The sequence below is a fragment of the Bos mutus genome, chromosome 19 (assembly GCF_027580195.1).
Source record: "Bos mutus isolate GX-2022 chromosome 19, NWIPB_WYAK_1.1, whole genome shotgun sequence".
NCBI classification, from domain to species: domain Eukaryota; kingdom Metazoa; phylum Chordata; class Mammalia; order Artiodactyla; family Bovidae; genus Bos; species Bos mutus.
Window position 1 is genome coordinate 51232131 of NC_091635.1, and position 12691 is coordinate 51244821.

Below are 12691 nucleotides of genomic sequence, written 5' to 3' on the forward strand. Positions count from 1 at the left end.
TAAGGCAGCTGAAGAATTTATTTACTCTGATAGATGCAAAGCCAACTTGGGGTAGGGGAAAAAAAAGTTTTAAAAGAGCAAACACAGATGAACCCTTCTTTCAAATGTTACTTCAGATAATCCACTGAGATAATACTTGTGCTGTAGTGGTAAATTAAGAATATCACACGAAGAATTTTGTATCAGTCAGCCACAGACCACAGGTCCTGGTGGGACAAATACTTATGATTATTTTGTCCAGCTTGCTAGCGTCTACTCCTATGGAAAAAAGGTAGATGTTTGGACATTGATGTTTATATTTGAGGAATTAACCATTTTCAGAGCCTCAAAATCCATTCTTCATAAATTCAACATTTCTCATGAGAATAATCTTAGATCTAGCCCTTGTAAGCTAGGAACCACATGACTGAATAACCAAAATAGTTAGGTCCTATTTTAAATATAAAATCCAAGGCTTGGATGCAGTTTATTTATAATCACGTATTTCTTAAAGAATGTTGAATTTATGGAGTACCATACATGCATTCTCTGCCCCCCCCACACCACCCCCATTACCTTCTATCTCAAAAAATAGTATGGAAAAATTCTTGAAGGATTCAAATTAGTTAAGACCATAAAGGAGAAAAAGAAATAACATAATTTTCCTAAAAATCTGGTTCAAGTTCAATAATTAATACTTTACATTGTTAATCACAGCTGGTTTATAAATCCCAGTTTATTCTATAATGCTACAAACCTTATAAAATCAAAATTAGTAAACTTCAGTTCTCAGTGATTATATTTTAATTAAAAAACAGCATGTATAAAATAAAAAAATATCCTGTAAATAGCTGATTTTAAAGAAAATAAGTGATGAAAGAAAAACACTTAAATCTCTTTTTATACACTTACCTGGAATAATAACCCTTTCAGAAACTCAAGACTAGTACTACTGACATATATTTTAAACTATGCTTGGGTTTTTTACAAATAAATATAAGGTAAGCCATATTGCATAGGTGTGTGCTTTCTGTCTGTGACACTAAAGTGGCACTTGACAAGTTTTCACAGTCATAGTAGGGATATCCATTTATGAAACAATTTCTCAATAAACTTGGCCACAGTATAGAAAATTAATTTCACTTAATGTTTAAAGTTTGAAAAACTCTTGTTTGTATGGATGGTAGGTATGCAATTAATGCTTTTTATGCAGGAGTTTACTTACAGTGTTTGCCACTACTGCTGGCAGTACTAATGATGAAAATGGTTTACCTGTGGGGTGGTTAAAGCCAGGCAATCACAATGCAAATGTTACTAGCAAATAGGACTGAGGAGGAATATTTTGGTGTAAAACTTTAACGAATTTGGTCAGGCAGTCAACACAATATTAATAGTTAGTAAACATATTTGAAACAAGTATCAGAATAGGACAAGTCATTTACAGTCTGAAATGAAGCCTGTATCTATCACCATAGTTTTTGGGTTCTGTTTTTTTTTTTTAAACATCATAAAGACCTGCACTTTTAAGTACAATTTCTGCCCTTATCATTATTGTAGCTTCTAATATACTAGTTATAGTTATAAAGTTCAGTAGACTGCTGCAATAGGGAAGAGGAGGTCTAGAGGGAGGGATTTTTTTTTTTTTTTAAACTTTCTGTCCAAAGATGAGGTGTTACCAATTGTTTATTGCCACAATTGAAAAGGTGTATTTCCAATCATTTTTCCTGGTTCTATTTTTGCTTAATGTCATAGGATTTCATCTTCTATCACTTGAATTGCTGTTTAAGCAAAGCTTGTCTCTTTTCTGGTTGAATTCAACATGCATAAATAATTTTATGGCTTGGATCCTATGGCTCAAAAAGGTCTGGAGAACATAGCAAGCAGCATCTATTTAAAAAAATTGTAGGGTTGCAAAATATTACAAATTGACTTTGCACACTCAGACTGAAGACATTATAAAAGACAAACAAAAAAGAGGTGATAAGACTCAACTGCAACTGCATGATCATCTATTATACCAGTATGCACTGAAATATATTTTTATAAAGCTCTGCAGATATTAAACCCTTTCACCATCTACAGTCACGGAAATGCTCTTTTAAGGCAGGAAGTATTTAAGAAACGTAAAGTCACCTTTATTTTTATTCTTTGTGCCTGTGAATCACTTATGTAGACTTCGTTACAACTGCAAAACACAGTGTCTTGTTAACATGTTTCCTAAATTAAGTCACTAAGTTTTATTCACTGTGGAAGACATTCATCAAAAGGCCATCAAATATTTTTATAAGCAAAAAATGTAGCCCCAATATAGGAGAAAAAAACATCTTTTTTCCTTTTAAAACCGTTGAGGAAGAAATATAAGGAAGGTAGACAGCAAAAACAGTAAAAAGAAGTAAAACTTAAAACCTTACCAAATTGCTGTAAAGACATTAGACACAAGAGAGTGGACCATGGCAACACCCTCTTCCCCTGGATTTCCCTCCTCTCTGCCGCCCCACGATATGCATTTTATCCTGACTCGCTTCTGTCCTTCAGCCACAGGCTGAACATGTTTGACGTCTTGAACTAAATACTGGTATAAGGTGGTGGTTTTTTTCCAGTGCAATGCAGGCCCAGGATAAGGATGAAATGAAGGACATACAACTTATGCCCATTCCAAGGCTTCCAGTTAAGCTTAGCACATAACAGTACTGCAAACAGAAATGATTAAGTAGATTCTTTTTTTTTTTTTCTCCTAGTATTACAGACAGGTATTGCAGCTGGGTTACTGAAAATAAACCCCAAGTCCACCCCAATCCCTCAAACGAGCCACAGCTGTGGTTAACAATGATTCATTTGCATTTTTATTTCACCAAGAGAAGAAACAGAAGTTGTCTGGCTTTCTTCACACCAACCAATAATTTCGCATTTTTAAAGTTTGGGATGTTTTCCATAATGAGCTGAATCAAAAATCTATTTGAAAAATATATATTTATATAAAAAAAAGATTCAGGTTGTTTGCACGTAAAACATCAATTGATAAGTTTTTTTTCGTCTTTGATTCCATGTTGCTGGAAAGTTTAACCAAGCTTGCATGCTAATTTGTCCTTAGTTGCAAGTATTATAGGCAAATTCATACTTTGCCTAATGGAAGGATAACCCTTCTTCGACATGATCAGGACTCAACAGTGATTCAGAAGCAACATCCTACCCTTAATACTGTCAGTTTTGAGCCATCAACATGAAAATCCTTGATAGGTTGAGACGATGTTGCTAGGAATCAATTAATTGATGTGCCTAAGAGTTCTGCAATACTATTTTCACTTAAGTTTTTTTGCACCATTGATTGATTTTTTTTTAATCCATGTTTAATTTTCCTCTGTCCAAAGTGTTCTATGTCATGACACTGACTCTTCGAGACTGTCATTTTGAGTCTTCTTGTTTCACCCTGCAGGATGCTCACACATCCCCTCCCCACCATTTTTGCCTTCAATTCGTTAAAAGCATTGTTCTGTCATAGATTCATACGCAGGTGCTCTGGTCGTTTGGAGATCATGGGAAAAGCTTGCTTTTTGTACGGTCCGGAGTTTGGCTGTCGTATTGGAAGCGGTGCTGAAGCCTCCCCGCTCATCGTCACGTCCATCTGCTCTATCCCACTTGTTTCCATGGGGTATTCCACAGGCGTCTGCGGATTTGCCGTGCTGGCTGAAGCACCTCTTCCCCAGAAATCCCCAGGAGAAAATTTGACTGGGCTTTAAGACAAGGAAGAGCTATCATTTGTCTCAAGTACTATCTCAACAAGAAACATTTCCCTTACATTTAAAGCAAGTGGGGTAATGTGATTTTTTTTCAATTAATTTCCTTTTCATATGTATTGGTACAGAGGCAGAAGTTGAGCCATCTCTCCCCTAGACTAATTGTTACTTTCCTAACTGGTCTCTTAACCTCCACACTTGCCCTCATAAAACCATCAGTGATACTTAAAAAAAACTATTTTACTCCCCTACTTAAAACAGCTTCTCATTGCATTTAAAATATTTCTCCAAACCTTTGCCATTTTCTTCCTCACTCACCACACTTCAGGCATGTTGACCTCCCTTTCATTTCCAAGAAGGCAGCCAAGCTTTTCCTCCCTGAGGACTTCTGCAGCGCTTTCTTCTACCTGTAACACCCCTGTGCCTCTCTGTTTTGTATGGCTAGCTCCTTCAGGAATAGGAGCCCCTATGTTATTTTTTGCATTCTACTAACACATTCTTTTTTTCCACAGAGCATTTGACACTACTTGTAATTACATATTTTTTGTATTTCCTTCTTTGTTTGTTTTGACTCACTGAATTGTAAGCTTCCATCAGGACAAGGACAATTCCTGTCATAATCATGTGTCTCTAGCACACAGCACAATCCCTGGTGCATAATAAATGTTGAATGGTTAAAGAAGACACTTTGCAGCGCAGCAGCTTACTTTCAGGAGGGAAGGTAAACTATATAGCATTTTCTCATTGATTAGTCACAGATGGATCACTTGCAATATAAGAAGGTAGAGATGCTGTGCTTACGCCAACCAAATAGGATGACAGATTTTCCATTTATGTAACTTGGCATAAATTTCTTAAACAATGTGCTTTCTTCTAGATTAAAAAATAATAACAAAGTCTGAATACCTGACAGGTGTTCGTGGGCTGCCAATAAATCTTCGAGGGGATCGGATTTTTGGTTCAAAGGAAAACTTTTCTTTCACGCTTTCAAGTACAGATGGAGCCACATATGTAAAACCCTGAAAGATAGTAACAGTGGACTACAGAACGTCGAGAAAATGTTTTTGCTCGGTCTCTGACACACCAAGATAATGATGTACACCTAAAATCACCAATGTGTTTACTCTCCAACCTCCTCAATCTCATTTCACACCCATTACCTTCCTTCCAGCCATTTCTAGAGGCATAGACCCCAAGACAGCAGAATTCATTGAACCCCAAAGGCCAGCAAACAAAATTTCACTGTATTAAAAGAAGTAGAACAAAACAGGAAAAATACAGGCTCTACATTAAGATGGTAAATACAAAGATATATGCAGAGAGATTCTACTATTTCTAGCCACATACATATAAGCAACTAATATTCTCATCCCCCCAACAGTTTCTCATTATTAGGCCAAAATAAAAATAGAATTCTCTAACTTGGCATATATGGTCTTTCTGGTTTTATGCCAATGATTGAATACACTTGTATTTTCCTGACAAATAAGGGCCAACACTGTGAAAACTATTAACTGTAACAGGCAATAATGCAGTTTGGTAGCCTTAGTTCTTTCTTGGACCTGGCTATTAGGTTACCAGCTATCATTTATCTTGCTGTTAATGTTCATCCCTTTAACAGTTAATCCTATACTTATCTTCCTTTCTATTATCCTTGTGACCTACAAGTAGGCATTTGACTTATTATAAAAAGACTCAATAAGGCTTTGGGTGAAGTCCTGAAGAGTGAGATCAATTCTATAGAGCACATACTTTGTGACAGCTACATGTGGACCACCAAGGCCATTTCCACATATGCTCTAGTGAGCTGAAGCTTAACCAGGAGGACCAGACTCTGCCTTAATCATCTTTGAATATCCTTTAATTCTATTAGGATTTAAACTACTGGAGGGTGGGTGGGAGGGAGGGTCAATAGAGAGGGTCACACAAACACACAACACTTATCTGCACTGTATGACAGAAACCAACACAGTATTGTAAGGCAATTATCCTATGGAATCTAGAAAAATAGTACAGATGAACCTATTTGTAGGGAAGGAATGGAGACTCAGAGGTAGAGAATGGACTTGTGCATACAGCGGGGGAAGGAGAAGGTAGGGTGAACTGAGAAAGCAGCTGACACATACACACTATCACGTGAAAACGGAGCTAGTGGGGAGCTGCTGCAGAACACAGGGAGCCCAGACTGGCCCTCTGCGAGGACACAGACAGGCGGGACAGGAGAGGGAGCGGCGGCAAAGAGAGGGGATTATATATGTAATTATGGCTGATTTGCATTGTTGTATGGCAGAAACCAACACAATACTGTAAAGCAATTATCTTTCAATAAAAAAAATACTGAACTGCAGTTACTACAGTCACAATCCCCAGATAAGTGGGCTGTTACTATTTTAAATTAATTTTAAAAGAAATCTTTGTGAACAGAATTCTGGCTACCACCTAAAAATGAATTGTTCTTATGTTCATTAGTTGTTCAATTTAAATAATTAAGAGAAGCTTAACAAATCAGAATGAAAGCTTAGCTCCATAACTTCTGCCACCACAACTTTGGATTTCTTTGTAGCAAGGTAAGATGTTTCTAAACTTTTTAATGGGGGAAAAAATTGTCAAACTAGCTAAAACTCTGTAACACCCAACTGAAGAAAAGGTCTGTATGTTGAATCAAAGGTATAAATTCCACATCAGTAGAAAATAAAACTCCACATCATGAGAGAAAAAAAAGAAAGCAACAGCAGCACGGAAATGAATCATGCCTACTCCCCTAAATGAGAGATTTTACTAAGGGGGATACAGTAATTTTGCAAATCATGTAGACATAATGCATTCATCTTCCTTCTTAAGTAATTAAAATGCTATAAAATTATATTTTTCATTTATATTATACTACTCTGTAATCATACATTTACAGAATTATTACTATTCAGTGTTGTTTACTCAAAAGCATGTTGTACTATGGTGATTTAAGTATTATTTTACACGATTTCTGTTCCATGCTAACTTTAGAATTGACCCTCCGCCCCAAAAGATACCACACTGTGTCACATTGTGATTTGAGAATGAAGTTAATGGCAAATCCTGTGAACTAGTAAACAAGGGAGAAAAAATTTCCAAATGATTACTTTTCCCATATTCTATTCTCCCTACAGATAGTCCAAAAAGAAATACCAAAGGATAATGACAAATGACGAGGGAAACAAATGACATGTACTTATAGTAATAAAATAAGCACTAGGCAAATAATATGCATTGATGGTCATCAGGCATAAATCTATCATTTTTGTTGATCAAAATCTAGAAGTTTTGGTTTTCTATCTGGGGAGACAAAGTATAAATCAATACAGATACTTCCTCCTTAGGGTTAATTTCCTTACAATCACACATGAAGCAATGTATTTTGATGTCAAATATTCAAAATCAACAGATTAAAAATCCCCTACAGATAAAAATCTTTAGCTGTTTCAGGAATAAAATAGTTACTATGAGCCCTTCTTCTACTGCTATGGCTGTGTGGCTTTTAGTTAAGATGCTGAGCAAACATTTTAAGTCAGCGGCCTATTCAAAAAATGAATCATATACTCTGATTCTAATCGCTAAAATGGAATGCTGAGTTATGCAACATCACTTATCAATGATAAGTCATAAGCGGATAACTTGAAAAAAACAACTCAGGTTATCTACATTCTAATTTTCTTATTGAAAAGGGCCCATCCTCATATTTAAATTTCCCATGGCTACACTGGAAAGTCTTTCACTTACCAGAAAGACCTGGTTGGCACTTTCACTGAGAGCTGAGTCATCTGGGCTGTCAACAGGTGTCTGACGTGTAAACTTGGAATCAAACTGACTCACATCCTCTTCTGATTGCTTTATAAAAAAAAAAAACAATTAGAAAATGGTGAACAGACTGTATTGCTGCTGCTGCTAAGTCGCTTCAGTCGTGTCCGACTCTGTGCGACCCCATAGATGGCAGCCCACAAGGCTTCCCTGTCCCTGGGCTTCTCCAGGCAAGAACACTGGAGTGGGTTGCCATTTCCTTCTCCAATGCATGAAAGTAAAAAGTAACAGTGAAATTGCTCAGTCGTGTCTGACTCCTAGCGACCCATGGACTGCAGCCTACCAGGCTCCTCCGTCCATGGATTTTCCAGGCAAGAGTACTGGAGTGGGGTGCCACTGCCTTCTCCGAGACTGTATTATACATAACAATCAATAGCATTACATGCATTAGAGAAGGCTCCAGATAAAGCTCTTTTCTCAGGGTTTGACTGTAATAGAAGAGTAGAACAGCCTGAGCTGGCACAGATTGAAAAATAAATACAACTATAAAGTATCAAAGGTCAAATGACATCTTTAGTTATCATTTCTATTAAAAATCTGAGAATAAATCATCCCCTCTCACAAAGCTTCGGTGTGCCTAGCCCAGTGGCTAAATCCCTTTTTAGAGACAATCTGCACAATTGGCAAAGCTGTAAAAAACTTGAAGCAGAGTTTAAACACAAAGTACACTTATAACATGCTCTAGATAAAAGATTCTTCCCATAGCTTGTTTCATTCCTTTAAATTTCTCTAGGAGCAAGAATAATATTCTGCTCTGCCTGAGTGTATTTTCTCGTGAAGGAATATTATCACCTAAATCTGACTACGCGATCTGTTTCTTCTCTTTGGTGCAACACCAGACTCGTGGTTGTGTCAAAAGAACTCAGGAATCAGGCCTTCCCTGGTGGTCCAGTGGTTAAGACTCTGCACTTTCACTGCCCGTGGCCCAGGTTCAATCTCTGGTTAGAGAAGTAAGATTCCATATGCTGCACAGCATAGCAAAGCAAAAAAAAAAAAAAAAGAGCTTGGGAACCAACAGGATGGAAAAGATGTCTAAAGATGAGAAAAGTTGAACAATAAAAATAACTGAAATGAATTAAAACTCAAATATGTTAAACAGCATGAATTCATAATTGTAGTAAAAAAATCACATAATTCATTGGTCAATTTTGGAAGATGCTAGGGAACTAATTCATTATTTCACGAACTGGGAAAGAAAACTTTTATCCTGCCTTTTCTATATAAACTGTGCCTCAGGTAACCAAACAGCTAAGGTAAGAGTATCTTTTCACAGGACAATTCCAGCTAATAAAGAATGAATAATGATTATTAGACTAGGACAATTTTTCAAACCCTTAACAAAATCTTGGAACTAACTAGGCTCTAGATTCTCAGCCTCAGCACTATTGACATTTTGGACCTGATGACTCTTGTGGCAGGAGGCTGTCCGGTGCGTTACAGGATGTTTAATAGCATCTCTGGCCTCTACTCGTAAGTACCAGTAGCGCTCCTCCCTAAGTTGTGACTGCTTGTCTCTGACATTGCCAAATCAACCCTGGCTGAGAACCACTGATACAGGCAATGATTAATGACCACTAACATCACTAAAAGAAATGTTTAAGTACACATTATACCTTCTGATCAATATATATAGCACCAAAAATTTAATCTGAATCAGATCTAAACTAAATCTGTACTATTAGTTCTCAGAAATATGAGGAACAGGTGAACATGGCTGAGGACATGTCATGGAGTTAAAATCAGCAAAATCAAAATATGAGAAACTACACAGGACATATGGTAAAGTTTCTTTAGTAAGTCCTCAAAGGAGGAATTGAGAGCAGATATCAGGTCTATCTAGTCAAAGCTATGGTTTCTCCAGTAGTCATGTACGCGTGTGGGAGTTGGACCATAAGAAAGCTGAGTGCCAAAGAATTGATGCTTTTGAACTGTGGTGTTGGAGAAGACTCTTGGGAGTCCCTTGGAGTGCAAGGAGATCAAACTGGTCCATCCTAAAGGAAATCAGTCCTGAATATTCATTGGAAGGACTGACTGCTGAAGCTGAAATTCCTGGCTACCTGATGCGAAGAACTGTCTCATTGGAAAAGACCCTGATGCTGGGCAAGATTGAAGGCAGGAGGAAAAGAAGACAGAGGATGAGATGGTTGGATGGCATCACTGACTCAATGGACATGAGTTTGAGCAAGCTCCAGGAGTTGGTGTGGGACAGGGAAGCCTGACGTGCTACAGTCCATGGGGTCTCAAAGAGTAGGACACGACTGAGGGACTGAACTGAACTGATCTATGGATCAGTTAAGAAACTCATCAGTTTCTTAAGACTTAAAAAAACACAGTCAACCTATACAGGTTTTGACTGAATCCTTATTGAATCAAAACAACAGGGAAAAAAAGAAACAACTAGGGAAATTGTTAGCTTTTTAGTTATTATGATAGCATGGTGGTTATGTTAATGTTTAAACAAGATGACCTGATAATTTTTCAAGCTGGGCAGTTGGTACATGAGGGTTTTACCCTGACGGTCATGTTCAAATTTTAAATTTTAAAATATATTGAAATTTTAAAGCAAGCAACCCCTGTGCTCCTAGGACCAAATAACCATCATCGTTATCCTACTCCTTTTCCTCCACTTCAAGAAACAGAAAAAGAAATTATCTTTTCTCAAATTCTTGAGATGGGAAAAAGAAAGAACTAATACACTAACTCATTCACTTATAAACATATTGTTATGGTTTGAATGGTGTCCCTCCAACATTCACATGATGAAGTTCTAACCCCAGGATCTCAGAATGTAACCTTGTTTGGAATGAAGGCCATTACAGATGTAACTAGTTAAGATAAGGTCATACTGGAGTAGTTCAGTTCAGTTCAGTGGCTCAGTCATGTCCGACTCTTTGCGACCCCATGAATCGCAGCACGCCAGGCCTCCCTGTCCATCACCAACTCCCGGAGTTCACCCAGACTCACGTCCATCAAGTCAGTGATGCCATCCAGCCATCTCATCCTCTGTTGTCCCCTTCTCCTCCTGCCCTCAATCCCTCCCAGCAGCAGAATCTTTTCCAATGAGTCAGCTCTTTGCATGAGGTGGCCAAAGTACTGGAGTTTCAGCTGTAGCATCATTCCTTCCAAAGATCTCCTTCAGAATGGACTGGTTGGATCTCCTTGCAGTCCAAGGGACTCTCAAGAGTCTTCTCCAACACCACAGTTCAAAAGCATCAATTCTTCGGCGCTCAGCTTTCTTCACAGTCCAACTCTCACATCCATACATGACCACAGGAAAAACCATAGCCTTGACTAGATGGACCTTTGTTGGCAAAGTAATGTCTCTGCTTTTGAATATGCTATCTAATCCAATGACTGGTGTTCTTACAAAAAAACAGAAAATTTGGATGCAGATCTACACACAAGGAGAATGCCACATGAACATGAAGGAAAAGACAGGATGATGTGCCTACAAGCCAAGAAATGCCAAGGACTGCCAGCAAACCACCAAAGGCTAGCAGATAAGCATGAAACAGTCTCTCATAGCCTGTAGCAAGAACCAACCCTGACAATACCTTGATCTTGAACTTCTAGCCTCCAGAACTGCAACACAGTAAATTTCTGTTTAAGCCACCTAGTTTATGACACTTTGCTATATGAAAGCAAATTCAAAATGGGCTGAGTTAAGCAAAACAAAAACAAAGCAAGAAAACTCAAAGTCCCAATTACTTAAATGATTTTATTATTTTAAGCAACCAACTTAAAACCAGTTAATACAGTCATCAATTGCTGCTGTAGTTCCTTAAAAGACTGCGCAGAATACAGATTGTGAAGAGAAGAGAGGATAGGCCAAAGGTTTTTGTATCATTAATATTTCTAACTGGTCTGAGATTTTCTTATTGTAAAAAAAGTACCAGGTCTCTCAAATTACATGCTTTCATGAATACACACCAAAAGAGGTTTGAAGGGGGGCTCCACCTTCCGAGCCAGCAGTTCTTCCCAGTTAATATGTCTGAAGAATGGATGAGCCTGGGAAAAAATGAAACAAAAAAAGCAGGAAGAAAGATTAAGGGGAACAGACTTCACTGGACTGACAAATTAACAGACTATCTGAAGTTACCAATCACAAAATAAGATATACTTCTGAGCAACTACATATAACCTTCACAAATATATAAAATTGGCATTATCTTCCCCTCAAATAACCAAACATGCCAGTCCCTACTTGAACTTCTCCAGCATCCCCAGGACCAGCTCCAAGACGAGAAGCAGCATTTCTTTTCAGCAGCTTTTAGGAAGGAAAAGAAAAACACTGATGAACTTAATCAAACTGATTATTTTTTTCTTTATAGAATTTGCAGGTCTATTTTGCCTTGAGAACATATGCTTTATTAATTACTTCCAAATATTGTCTGGGAATAAAAAGAAAAGAAAGTCTTTAAATAAACACATTTGTACTTTGGAAGCAAAAACTGTAAGCTTTTTTGTCAACATCTGTGTATGATTCTATATTCAAAATATATACTCAGTTCTGTCTATTTAAATCCTAGTAGTTGAGACTTATGCGTTGAGTGCTAATTTTAGAATCCTACCTTTTTAAGCAGATCTCTGGCTTCTTGCGTGAGGTAGGGAGGCAAATTGAGTTTACATTTGAGGATTTTGTCAATTGTTTTCTTTCTATTCTCCCCAGTGAACGGGGGCTAAGAAGAGAAGAGAGTAAGAAAAATTAGCATAGAAAGAATATCAAATTTTAAATAACAGAATTATCCATTTCCTGAATTAGTTACACAGAGATCAGAAATGTATGCTGTGATGTGGGATGACTGACCGCTAAAGAGCTGTAGTTTTTAAGCAATGGCACAGAGAAAAAGCAATGTCCTGGAAGGAACTGGTTTTCCACCATTAGCCTGGTGTGATAATGGGTGAGCCATTTGATTTTATGCTTCACTTTGTCCATCTATAAAATAAGGGCAATACTTGTTTTGCCTCTGATTCATAGGACCACAGGCCATGACATAGATCATCTAAATGAAAATACTTCAAAAAGTACAGATGAAAATACTTCTAAAAGTACAGAGGCCCATAATACCACTAATTAAGCATTGCTAGTGTTAGATTTTTTAAAAATAACTTCATTGAAAAATAATTTCATTGGTAACATTTTC

At 37.4% G+C, this 12691-nt stretch overlaps 1 protein-coding gene across 3 annotated transcripts in view; it reads right to left on the reverse strand.

Annotated features, from left to right (window-relative positions):
• RPS6KB1 (ribosomal protein S6 kinase B1) overlaps positions 1 to 12691 on the reverse strand; it is a 40261-nt gene continuing 27570 nt past the window's right edge. For 2 of the 3 annotated variants that reach the window (XM_070390563.1, XM_070390564.1), the window contains exons 10-15: positions 12119 to 12226; positions 11752 to 11814; positions 11478 to 11555; positions 7470 to 7577; positions 4620 to 4732; positions 1 to 3710 (exon numbers count right to left, since the gene is read on the reverse strand). In XM_070390563.1, the coding sequence (XP_070246664.1) occupies positions 3473 to 3710; positions 4620 to 4732; positions 7470 to 7577; positions 11478 to 11555; positions 11752 to 11814; positions 12119 to 12226 (708 nt within the window). In that variant the 3' untranslated portion in view covers positions 1 to 3472. The remainder of the gene's footprint in view (positions 3711 to 4619; positions 4733 to 7469; positions 7578 to 11477; positions 11556 to 11751; positions 11815 to 12118; positions 12227 to 12691) is intronic. The other variant, XM_070390565.1, reaches the window with a different exon arrangement.